The 12,556-nt window shown below is 40.8% G+C and overlaps 1 protein-coding gene across 4 annotated transcripts in view; it reads right to left on the bottom strand.

The window, feature by feature from the left end:
• LOC144206044 (mitogen-activated protein kinase-binding protein 1-like) overlaps positions 1 to 12,556 on the bottom strand; it is a 31,157-nt gene that overhangs the window by 17,071 nt on the left and 1,530 nt on the right. For all 4 annotated transcript variants that reach the window (XR_013328285.1, XM_077730731.1, XM_077730732.1 and 1 more), the window contains exons 2-8: positions 9,571 to 9,662; positions 7,962 to 8,024; positions 7,839 to 7,896; positions 7,599 to 7,769; positions 4,831 to 4,968; positions 4,581 to 4,763; positions 3,314 to 3,474 (exon numbers count right to left, since the gene is read on the bottom strand). Coding sequence is in view for 3 of the 4 variants with exons in the window: in XM_077730731.1 (XP_077586857.1) it covers positions 3,314 to 3,474; positions 4,581 to 4,763; positions 4,831 to 4,968; positions 7,599 to 7,769; positions 7,839 to 7,896; positions 7,962 to 8,024; positions 9,571 to 9,662 (866 nt within the window). In the remaining variant the exon portion in view is untranslated. The remainder of the gene's footprint in view (positions 1 to 3,313; positions 3,475 to 4,580; positions 4,764 to 4,830; positions 4,969 to 7,598; positions 7,770 to 7,838; positions 7,897 to 7,961; positions 8,025 to 9,570; positions 9,663 to 12,556) is intronic.

Genomic DNA, 12,556 nt, shown 5'->3' with positions numbered 1-12,556 from the left:
ATTTGTGCCTTGAGATGCAAGGGAAATTTGAGATATGAGCATACGAGATGGTTCCCGATGCAGCCGTCAAGGAAAAGAATGGTTGTCTTCCAGAGCAATTTTTTTGGAGGAGGATGCCTTCCCGGACGTTATTTTTCAAAGATGAACTGAAAGTGACGGGGTTCACATGGATCCCCTGTCGCTCATCCATCATGTGTGGGGATTCTGCTGGCTGGCTTCATGGTGGCGCCAGCCTTACCCAACAAGTTAGACCGTTCTCATGCTTTAAAAAACAACAACAAAGCCTATGTTTTGACTGATTTGTTTATAACAGACTTTTTTAAATTCGTTTTGGTTCCTAACATGTTTCGATTCCACGCTTAGTTAGTAATCCCTCGAATATTGCAAATAATTTCGACCAGATGATGGCCACAAGAAGACGGAATTAACTTAATTCAACCAAGAAGAAAGCCTTGCTGCCTGTCTACTGAATGAGCAATCGGAAAGCCTGGATAACGCATCCCAAACTACCATTAACCTGTATTTTAGAATGTATTACGAGCAAAGTATTTAAAGTACCGCAATTATTCGAGTAAAACGCGCACACTTTTGTATCCAAAAACTGAAACAAAGTTTGGTTGTGCGTTATACACGAATGCTGTTCACAAGCTGCCCTCTGTGAAGTATAGAATGTATTCTTTATACTTTTATGGTGTTTAGTCACTAGGATAGAATTTTGCAGAGCCTAGTGGTAAGTTTCCTTCATAACACCTATGAGTTAGGGGCACGTCATTTACTAAGACATGCCCATTTCTTTGTGTCACTTCGTCCCGCCTTAAGTTTGTACCTAGGTCACATGACCCTTTGTTAATAAAAGGGGCTACTCTGTTGGCGGTAGGTAGGGATTGGAACTGGTCAGGCAAGGAGATGGACTCATCTCCAAGCGCTGGCTCCTCCCGACCCCTCCCTCAGCTGATGTCTTTGAAAATCTCATCAAGCCGACTCTGCGTGTGCTACCTCTGATCCGAAGTTATTGAATGTATATGGTTCTAAACCTGACACCCTCTGTCAGTGAAAAAGTCACCTCCGCAACCATATTGGCAGAAGTTTGTTTTACCAGGTTTCCGTACCATATGTTATGGCTAAAGGTTTTGTCATGGCGACATGTGTTCAGCATTTGCCAGTTACCAGGGTGCAATTATTGGTGTGAACTGAGAAAAACTAATTTAACCTTCTCATTTTCTCAACCGCTTTATCCTCACTTGGGTTGTGGAGGGTGCTGGAGCCTATCCGAGCTGTCTCCGGGCCAGAGGCAAGGGACACCCTGAATTGGTGGCCAGCCAATCACAGGGCACAAGGAGAAAAACGACCATTCACGCCCACATTCATACCTGAAATTTACAGTGTCAAATCAGCTTGCAATGCATGTCTTGGGAATGTAAGAGGAAACCAGAGTACCCGGAGAAAACCCATGCTCTAACTACTCACCCACCAGGCCGCTACGTGTGCCCCGTTGCATTTCTACATTTTTAATCGCTTAATAAGAGGAATTGCAATCATTTACAAGGAGAAAATTTAGCTGAGGTGGACAGGGCATATGCGCCCGCACATACCCCTTTGACCTGTTGCGTCAGAAAGCTGTGCATTTTCAAGTAAACTTTAGACTTTTAAAATGTGGATTAAGCAGTTCAGAAAACGAATGAATGCACGTGTGACCTATGTGCCCTATGTGTGTGTGTGTAAATAGGTACCGTATTGAATTTGTACGTTTTTTTCTCACTTAAGGAGAATTGCAATTATTAATGAGGGAAAATTTAGCCGAGGTTGACAGGTATGTTCGCCAACTACCATCCACTGTTTCCATGCCGCTCACATCTCTGCTTTGAAAGCCTGCCTGATGCCGATGTCCAGCGGTTGGAGTTCTTTAGGCAAGCCTCTGGGAATGACGGCAAGCTCTGAGTTCATTTTCGTGACTTGGTTTCTCACCGCTGATGTGAGATAAGCATGCATGGTGTCACAAATCAAAAGTGACGGCGAGCCGTGAAAAAAGCCATCCAGTCGCTTAACATATACCTCACGTAGCCATTCTCTCATTTTGACCTCGACCATCCAACCAGCCCTTTGGGGTTCGCCTTCACGATTACGTACGTGGCTTTAGCGTCTTCTCACACAATCATAAGCCTTACCCCACCAACGTCCACCTTTAGCGTCTGACCCCACCCACGTCCGCCTTCTCTCTATACAATAAGCGTGTCGGCAAGAAGTGCTCAGTCAGGCTTTGGAGCTCGGAGCTTACACAGGGCGCTCTGCATTATAAGGCACCCAGTCTAGTTAAGACTTTTTAGTGCGCCTTATAGTCGTGAAAATACGGTAAGTATTTTCCGGACTACAAGTTGCATATTTTTTTCAGTATGGCTGGGGGCCACAAGTGTGAGTTATACATTTATTTTTTCTTTCTTACCACCAACAGCCTGTTATTCTTTTTTTTATGCTATAGTTATCTGAAAAACTGTTATGTTAAAAGATGCCTTTTTAGCCTGTTTTTCTCCATTTTACCATTGCTACTTTGACATATGATTGTTCTTTGATTCTAATAAGATTGAAAAATGCCCCCCCAAAAATATTCCTTGTACTCACTCCAGTGCGACTTCATATCTTGAATATATGAAATCGCACTGGAGTACAAGTCATATTTTTGGGAGTGCATTTGTCATATTCAGTGCCCCCTTAAACGTTTAGACCTTTCATCAAATTTGAGCCTTCAGACAAAAAGGGAATACAATCTATTCCATTTCTTTTGGAATCCACACGAGCAAACTTCTGTATAATTTAACTTTTTTATTAAGAGAGAAAATGTTTAATTTTAACAGAATGTATCTACTTCAAATAAAGAAGTCATATTAAAAAGTCGTTGTATATTTCAGCAGTGGTGTATATTTTTCTGGCGAAGATGCCTGTCTTTGAATTTGTCCTTTCCATCTAACCCTAAGCCAGTGCTTCGCAATTATTTTCTGTTGTGTCCACCCTCCAAAAAGGATTAAATTCCCACACATAAGATTCCACTATTTGAGAATCACTGCCCTATGCAGACTTTGCTTATGTTTCAGCGTTTATTTTTTTATTATTAAGGCTAATATTGTAAAATTAGGTTGAGGTCAAAAGATCAGTGTTTTCTTTCTCTGGTTCAAAATAATAAAGATTAGAATTTTTTTTTAAATCATAAAACATTTAATAGAAAAACAATTTAAAGAATGTTAACAGGAGCGGCAGAGGACACTATTGGTGAACGACTTGGCAAAGTTGTCCGTATTTTGGGTATTGTCGCAATTCTTACCTGGCCTTGGTCATGGCGGCGACATCGGCACCCAAGAAGTGCGGGCACGGCAGTGTGCAAAGGTAGTGCAGCGAGTGCGGGCTGAAGGCACGCACGACCCCGTCCGAGCAGCCGCAGAAGATAAGCTCATCCGTCACACACAAACACGTGGCCTGAGACGCCTGCCGGCACACATGGGAGGTGATCTTATGATGTTATGTGACATGGCAAAAATGAGAAGACAAGTCGGCCAATGGAGGGAGAGAATCCGCCTGCCTCAGAAACAAGTCAGACGGCAATTAAATTACGACAATGAGTAAAAATTAGAAATGAGCGCAAACACGATGCATTTGAAATATAGAAAATGTGACCGGATTCATTGAAAATGTTGAGTGATAATTAAGAAGAAAAACCAAATAATACTGCAAATGATAATATAGTACACATGGACATCGACTAATCGACAACTAATTGACTAACAAATTATTCGACAACTTTTCAGAAAATTCATTAATCTATTAGACCAGGGGTCGGGAACCTTTTTGACGAAGACAGCCATAAACAATCCATATTTTCAAACATCATTCCTTGAGCCATACACAGAATTTAAAATTAAAAAACATGAAAATGTGTGCTTTTTAGTAATTTCACTGCCTTTTAAAGTAGACGAAGTCTCAGAATTATGTTGACAAAATTGTCACCCGGATGCTAATCGTGCAGAAATATTTATAAACAGAGCAAAACATCATAGAATGTATGAGATAAGATGTGTTTGTGTGAAAAGAAATCATGCTTCTTGCAGCGACTAAAAAGCTCACAGTTAGCGGCTTAAAGCACTTCCGTTGATCATTGAGAATAAGACCAAATCATGGTCTGTAGAAAATCCAAGGTTTTGCGGATAAGCACCACCTACAGAACAAGGCAACCCCCCCTAACCCCCCCCCAGGAAATCCCACCGGAACCCTTGTGATACAATGAATGAATGAAAAAAGTACATTTACAGTCAACCTGTCAAACTTAGAGTACTGTGTTTTAAACACAGTACTCTAATAGATTAATGAATTTTCTGAAAAGTTGTCGAATAATTTGTTAGTCAATTAGTTGTCGATTAGTCGATGTCCATGTGTACTATATTATCATTTGCAGTATTATTTGGTTTTTCTTCTAAGTAAACAGTTTACTCCCGTTTGCTGGGTGACCTGACTTAGAGAGGCAGAGTCAATTATCTGCCCATGAAACAAAAAGTGATTAGCACACTAATCCTATGTCCAAGCAAATACGTACTCACATGTAGCTCCACCCACTTATAGAGCATGCGCCGCTGGTCCAGCTGCAGGAGGAAGCCTGATGTGCTGATACAGAAGGTGGCAGATGCCTGTTTTCCTCGCCCACACACCACATCACAGAAGAAGTTGTTCTTGAGTTCTCCCAGCAGTGCTGAACGCCCCAGCAACGGCACAGCAGTGCTCACCTTTGCAGAAATGATCAGTCAAGCATGCATGCTGACGTCTGCTTTAATTTTCCCTGGCTGGTCTCACCTTGGAGGTCCTGCTGTGGTCCAGGTACCAGAACTTGACGTGGCGGTTCCCTGCAGTCACGAAGTAGGACGAGTCGTGCGAGAAGGATACAGCCGTAACTTTACTCGACACTTTGTTGGCTGCCACCAACACACCTTTCTACATAGTGAAGACGATGACATATTTTAACCATATAATCTAATGAAGACATGGATGTGTTTTACTCATTAATTTTATTATAGCTGCTTCATTTCTATATATTGCTTTTGTATGATTGAGCACTTGTTTTTAACTTAGTATCACACAGACTGTCAAGGTTCCCCTATAATGAGGCCTTTACAAAGAACAGGCCTTTCGGCCAAATTCCTTGTGCCTTTACAAAGAACGGAGCCTTTGTCCAGAATCCTTGTGAAGTTGATTAACAGGAGGTTACAATGCGGTCCAGACTGAGAAGGGAGGCAAACGGTGTAAATCTTCAAGTCCAGGCTGATAAGGAGACGACCGGTGTTCATCTCCAAGGAATCCAGAGCAAAGACAGACTCTTGGACAGTTGTGAAAAAGTCAACATCGTGTTGTTAATCAGCTAATGAATATTCATTTTTGATATACTATAACCGGGCAAACTTGCATGTGGACACTGTTCTTCTCATCCTCCGCTGCGCATAGAAACGCTCAGTGGGCTAATTACTTGGGAGGGGGACCCAGAGCTTTGTACAGATCAATTTGTTAGGAATAAATCGTCTGTGGATCAACTCGCTCTGGCCTGGTCTGTCTCCTCCGATACTGAACATGCTCGATTGTTAGACGTGATAAGACAGAAGAATTAAAGAATTGGAGTCAGGTAATAAAACTATTAGTCTAGAGGCTACAGCGACATTCTAATACCATTTCTAGAGACATCGCTTGTCCAGGAGGAGTGCATCCTTCTTTTTGAAATTATTTGTTTTCTTGGAAGAACCATCCAATAATCAAATAATGTCCATCACATTTTTTATGGAGTCTTTGAAAGTAAATTTAATGTGATGACTTCATAAAGAAATTCAAATGAAAATTATTGCTTTTCCCCTTTTAAAAATAATCAAAAAAATCTGATATTTATCTTTTCTATTAGTTTTATTTAGTCCAAAAATATTTTTTTAAATAAATAAAACTATTTCATGGGTCAGGGGTTGAAGTCAGTAAGGTGAGCTACTCGGTGACAAGGTCGCAGGGTTTGATAAGATCCATCTGGAGTTTCTAAAGGTTATGGATGTTGTGGAGTTTTGTTGGTTGACACAGCTCTGCAACATCACATGGACATCCGAAACAGTGGCTCTAGATTGTCAGACCGGGGTGGTGATTCCTCTTTTTAAAAAAGGAGACCGGAGAGTGGGTTCGTTACATGGAAAATCACACTCGTCAGCCTCCCAGGGAAGGTTTATTCTGGGTTACTGGAGCGGAGGGTCCACCGGGAGAGCGATTTTTGTCCTGGCCGTGGAACAGTGGATTAGCTGTATTCCGTCAGCAGGGTTCTCAGGGAGTCATGGGCGTTCGCCTAATCAATCTAAGTGTACTTTGTGGAGTTGGAGAAGGCGTTCGACCGTCTCCTCGAAAGGAGTCTTGTGGGGGTGCTCCAGTATGGGGTAACAGAATAGCTGATACGTGGGATCCGGTCATTGTATGACCTGTGTCAGAGTCTGGTACACCTAGCAAGCAGTAAATTGGATCTGTTTCCAGTGAGGGTTGGACTAGATAGAATATCTAGAAGCAGCAGTGGCATTGAGGAGATCGACAGGCGTCTGCAGTGATGCAGATTCTACATCGGTCTTTTGAGGTAAAGAAGGAGCTGACCTTGACACGCAAAGCTCAATATTCATCAGTGGATCTACATTCCTACCCTCACCGATAGTCACAAGCTTTGTGAAAGAACAGGATCCCGGATACAAGCGGCTAAAATTAGTTTATCGCAGGATGTCCGGACTCCCCCTTATAGATCGGGTGAGAAGCTGAGTTATACAGGAGAGTTTACAGAGAGAGTTATATAGGGTAGATCCGCTGTTCTTCCGCATCGAAAGGAGCCAGATGAGTTGGCCAGGGCATCTGATTAGGATGCCTCCCTGCTGAAGAGTTCCAGGCACATCTGACCGGGAGAGGCCAAGGACAATCTGGGGAGAATACGTCTCCTGGCTGGTCCTCGGATCCTCGCGGAAGAGCTGGATGAAGTGGCTAGTCTATGGCATATATTTCATGGATACCTGTTTTACATCATACAAGAAATTTAAGATACGGTGAAAATTCAGAGCAAATTTTTGCCTTGAGATATGAGGCAAATTTGAGATACGAGACAATTACCGATGCGGCCTCCAAGTGGCTGAGTATGCGAGAGGCTGCTTTTGGGAATGGTATCGCTATCTTTCTCTCCACATCTGCCGCACGTGAAGATATCTACCGGTTGCATTTTATTGCGTTGATCGGTGCAAAATGAAGTTAAAAAAATGGGTCCAGAGCAAACCATCATTTCCAAGCTCTGCAGTGACATTCATCACGAGATGGAGAGCCTTCGTTTAATATGGTCAAAATATAAACAGTTAGCAGGAGACACCGTGACAGAGTCGATAATCTACGAAAAACGGAATCTACATGGACTTAAAAGCAAGAGAAGCATCTGAAAAAGACAGCAGCGGAACTCGCTCGAGTCGCTGTATTACTGTAAATGAAAATAAAATCTGAAAAGAACCTTGACTCCGAACTCAAATATATTGTTAATTTGTTTTTTACGTCTAACCATTTAACCATGCAAAATGTCTTACTTTCCAGTTCCACACTTGCACCATCATGTCGTGCTCGTAGCCCACACTGACGATGTACTTGATGTTGGGGGAGAAGGCCACGCAGGCCACACCATATTTGTGTTCCTGAAGCGACGCCACTTGCATGCCGCTGCACACTTCCCACACACGCACCGCCGGCATGTGACCACTCTGAGGATGAGGCAAGGACCAAGAGTCATATCGACAGTCACTTAACAAGTCAGACGTTCAGCAACTCACCTCGCCCGTAACCACATGCTTGCCATCGGGTGAGAAAGCCAAAGTTGTGATGGTCTTTCTACAAAGACATATACAGTGGTTTACGATAGAGACTGTCCCAAACGTGACTCAAGAGGAGTTTACCGTGATGCGTTAAAGATGTGACGTTGTTTGTTGTTGCGAGGATGCAGCAGGACAACAACACATCTGCAATTGGAATTAATCATGAGAAAATGTAAAATTCATCAGGTTGAAAAATGAAATTCAAATGTTTAAATGTGGCATTTATCCCATTAAAGGGCATTTTTCAGGTTAAAAATGTTACATTTTCCTCTTGTTAAATTATAACATTTCTCGCATTAAAAGTCGAGTGTTAATGTGGATAAATAATGATAAAATAAATATGAAAATTTATTAGGATGATGAATTTAATTTCCATGTTAAAACAATAAATTTACCTGGGTTAAAATTTGAAAATTATCAGGTATTGGAAGAAAAACTGTTTTAAAAATAAAATTGAAATCTACGGAATTCCTATAAAGTCAAAAGTAAGTTCATCTCCCCTTTCTGTGACACCACCGGCCCACATATCACATGCTTAGCCTCTCCACCACCAGCAGTTGATTGGCCGGTCGGACAGGGCGGGAGAGTACAATTTGGACAGAGTGAAACATTGCCAGCATTCCCAACACCAAGGCAGCCATTAAACTCCCCGTGACAGTGTTCACCCGTGTGGAACAAATCAACTGTTAATATCCATCGCGCCGCGATATATGCCCATAGTTTTTGGAATATGTGTGTACGAGTGTGATGACAACATTGTGAAACATCTGGAATGAAATGTTACACCAAAAAAAATTGGAAAACATCATCACGAGGCAGATTTTTAAAAAAAAATCACAATACCCTTGACACCTGTCATTTGTTATCCAACGCATTTGCAGCATACACAGTTTTTAGCTTTGTTCGTAGTGGAAAACCAGCGTAGTCAAAACTACTGGATTTATTCACACATAAGCTGCCCATGTGTATGAGCCACACCCAGAAAATTGCCTTGAAATATTTGAATTTTACAATTTCTTGTGTATAAGCCGCACCCCTGATTCCCAACCTAACCTCCATATTCATGGTTTTAATAGGGAGTACAAATGTGTTACTTTGAAGGGAAAATCTTCAGAAAAATCATCACATGTGGTATTTCTGAGATTCTGTATGAATCAAAAGCACATTTTTAGGTTCAATATCACAAGGAAGTTAATATCCTGCCTTTGTAAATGCAAAATATCAAATATAGGAAATTTATAAAAATTAAAGGGGTATTTTGTTTTATTTCAAAATCAAGGCTACTTTTTTTCACGTATTATGCAAGATACGTGTTTTTTTCTTGAATTTCATTCGTAGACGTCAAAATAAATTTTCTTTTGTGTTTTATGTTTATCTTTTCTCTATTTTGAAATAAATGAAGGTATCGCCCGAAATCGCATGCGTTGTGATGTCACGCGCCGACGCAATGCCATTTTGAATTGACGTGATCGTGTTTCAGTGCAGTCAATTTTCAGTTTTTTTGCATGTCAAGTTTTGATGCGCATATACGCCGTACCCTCAATTCAGTCATCCTTTTTATGCGAGTAAATACGGTAAATAAAGAATAAAATGTGCAATTTCAGATGGACTTACAATTCATCACAAAAAAGTGTATGACCACGAGAAACTATGTGCAACAACAGTAGTGAAAGAGTGAAAGAACTCTCACCCGGCAGGATACGCTAAGAATCCACTAGATGGGTCGCATGACAGTGCTCTGTTGCCGGGGGCTGTGATGCCTAGAACCTTTTCCAAGGTAATCTGCCAAGAAAAAGGAAATGGTGTAGTCATATTATCAGGTCAGCACATCAGTCTTGAAGAACAGCCAAAACTTCAAAAACAACCAAGCATTGAATTATAGCGCTAAAATTGTGCCGAAATTACTAGCAGTCAGTAATCGATATAAAATGTGAAAAATAAATAAATAAATAAGCATAGAGCAATTTAAGTCAAACTGTTACTATCATGTTTTTACATTTATTGAAAGTGTTTTTGCAAACAGTCAGTAACTCCAACATGTGTCACACTGAAGTCGCATTTGCATGTTGTCAGTCCTTTTGGAGACGACTTTAATGGGATATTTAGTTCGAATACAAACCAATACACTTGAGCGAGTGTCTGGTTTTCTTATTAGAAATTTCATCTAAATAGTCACCCACTTTGCACTTGACCCGAGCAGGAATATTGATAAGACTTACCACTGCTGTGTACGCCTACTTCCTTGAGAAAAACCCTGGTAATGCTAATATTTGTTTCAAAACAAAAGACTGGTGGGTGAGTCAGCCTTAATAATACCTACTTCCCTTATGAGGAAACCAAAATGTTATAGCAAGAGAGACTACCTCTGCAGTCGAATCGATTGCCACGTTACCAAATTCTTCCGGTTTACAATGCAGTTGAATACAATTCGATACTTTTCTGAAATGGTTGCTTTAAAAAAAGTGACATTTTTGGGGGATTTCCAGAGTTCAGGGAGGTTGACCCTTTGCGTTGCATTTCCGGAGAAACTCCTAAAATTCCATAGTAGTTAGCAGCCCTGTATATGTATGGCCGTATGTACAAATGTACACATGAACGGACGCTCCCCTACTTACGAACATTCAAGTTACGAACAACGGTACATACGAACATACACATCTGCAAATTGGGTTTGTCGAAATATGTTCGTAAATTCGATTTTGTATGGGCCGCCTTTTTCCGAGTAGTGCTTATTTCCCCCGCTAATACCGACAACTGGCGCTGTGACAACTCAGCTCACACAGCATCCACCTTCCTCTGCCCAGTTTGTTGCAATGCGGAAGTGCGTGACGTATGTCCAGTGCACAAAGAACCTTTTCATTTCTATAAATAAATCTCTCGTGCATTCATGATTCAATTTGGTTGATGAAAAGCTTCAAGAGAGGTAGGTGCAAGGAAGAGGCAAGCCATTTCATTTGAAACGAAAGTGGCAATAATAAAGAAGCTTGATGCATGTGAGAAAGTGGTGAGCGTTGCACAGGAATACAACTTGAATCCTTCGACCGTCAGGACCATTTATAAACAGAAAGATCGAGCAACAGGACCCAAATATTGAACGTTGCACAAAGGTTGCAAATCAATTGAATGATGCCATACAGTGCTACCGCAACATTTATGATGAAGAAAAGAAGAAAACTGTGAAATTGTCATTGGATAGCTTATTTCAGCCTGTTTCTAGTAAATCTCTCTATCTCTCTCATGTATGTATAAAGTACTGTATGTATTCTCTCCATTTTATTAAAAAAAAAATTCAGTACAAACCAATGCTGGTTACTTATACAAGCCTTAAACATACAAATGCACTTATATAAACCTTCAATATACTTATATAGGCCTTAAACATAAATTATAATACAAAATATAGCACTGAATAAATTTACGAACAAATTCAACTTATGAAAAAACGCTCGGAACGTAACTCGTTCGTAAGTAGGGGAGCGTCCGTACATGCAAATGCATAAGCATATATCAGTGGCGGGGCGTGCATTTCACATCTGGGCTTTCAGTAGTGCTACGTGTGAATCAATCCAACCCTCAATAAGTATTTTATTTCTATAATTACTGCAGCTACAGCTGCGACACAAAAAGAATCAATAATAACCTCAAAAATGTATATATTATTTCAGAAAATAGACACATTTTACTCGACAAAATTATTTTTATTCATACACAAAATCCATCCTCCTTTCTTTCCTCAAAAAAGATTTCAATTACTCTGTCGTACAGATTACATGTGCGATTCAGATCCATCAACACGTTATTTTCTATTGCCATCAAAGCTAAAGTCTAGTCGGTCCTGTTGTATTTCTAGCATAAGTTTTGATTCTATTTAGGGCTGAAAATGTCCATTCGACAGAAGCAGTGGACACAGGAATGGTCACTGCCAAACACACTAATGTGTACAGCTGCCCCATGCTCTCACTCAGATTTTTGCGCTGAAGGAAGTCAAGGAGATTAGTGGGAGATTTTCCTGCAAAATCATCCATAAAATACATTTACAATGAGGCCCCCTGAGTCAGTACTAGATTGAGCTGATGGGCATAGCAGTGTATAAATAAAGCTAACTGTGCTCTCTCCTTAACTCCATTTAATCCAGAAGACATGACCGCTGCACCGTCATAACACTGTGCCCCAACTTTACCCAGACATTCATTTTCGACCAAAAATTGAATGAAGATACAAACGGTGCTTCTTTTTATTTCGCTTGTGCTCTCTGCCTCCATCACTTCAGCAATAGCAGTGATCCGGCCGTTTTGTATTTTGCCCGACGTGCCACTAAACACTTTATTAGTTGACATATGTTAATCTGTGTTATTCTCAGCAATGAGAGAAAGAAGTTCCACATAATTTCCTTTGTTTTGGGAGGCAGCGCTTTCATCTTGTCCCCAAAATGAAAGTTCCTGCTTTCCCAAAAAAATGACGCAATCTATCAAACTTTTTTAAGATTTGCCTATTTTTCTAAACCTTTTTTTTGTTTGGCGCTCTGTTTCCCTGCGCACTTGCTCGTTGAATGGTAACTCCACTCGGGATTCTCCAAAGGTCTTGGAGCGCACCGTTTCTTGTAAGTGTCTGGCAGACCTTTTGTGTCTTGTTGCTACTTTGGTTAAACAAGTCAAATTTGCAAATCCAGTGTTGCT

The sequence above is a fragment of the Stigmatopora nigra genome, chromosome 13, assembly GCF_051989575.1.
Source record: "Stigmatopora nigra isolate UIUO_SnigA chromosome 13, RoL_Snig_1.1, whole genome shotgun sequence".
Taxonomy (NCBI): Eukaryota; Metazoa; Chordata; class Actinopteri; order Syngnathiformes; family Syngnathidae; genus Stigmatopora; species Stigmatopora nigra.
The sequence above is the reverse complement of the archived record's forward strand: the minus strand, read 5'-3'. Positions and strand labels throughout refer to the sequence as shown.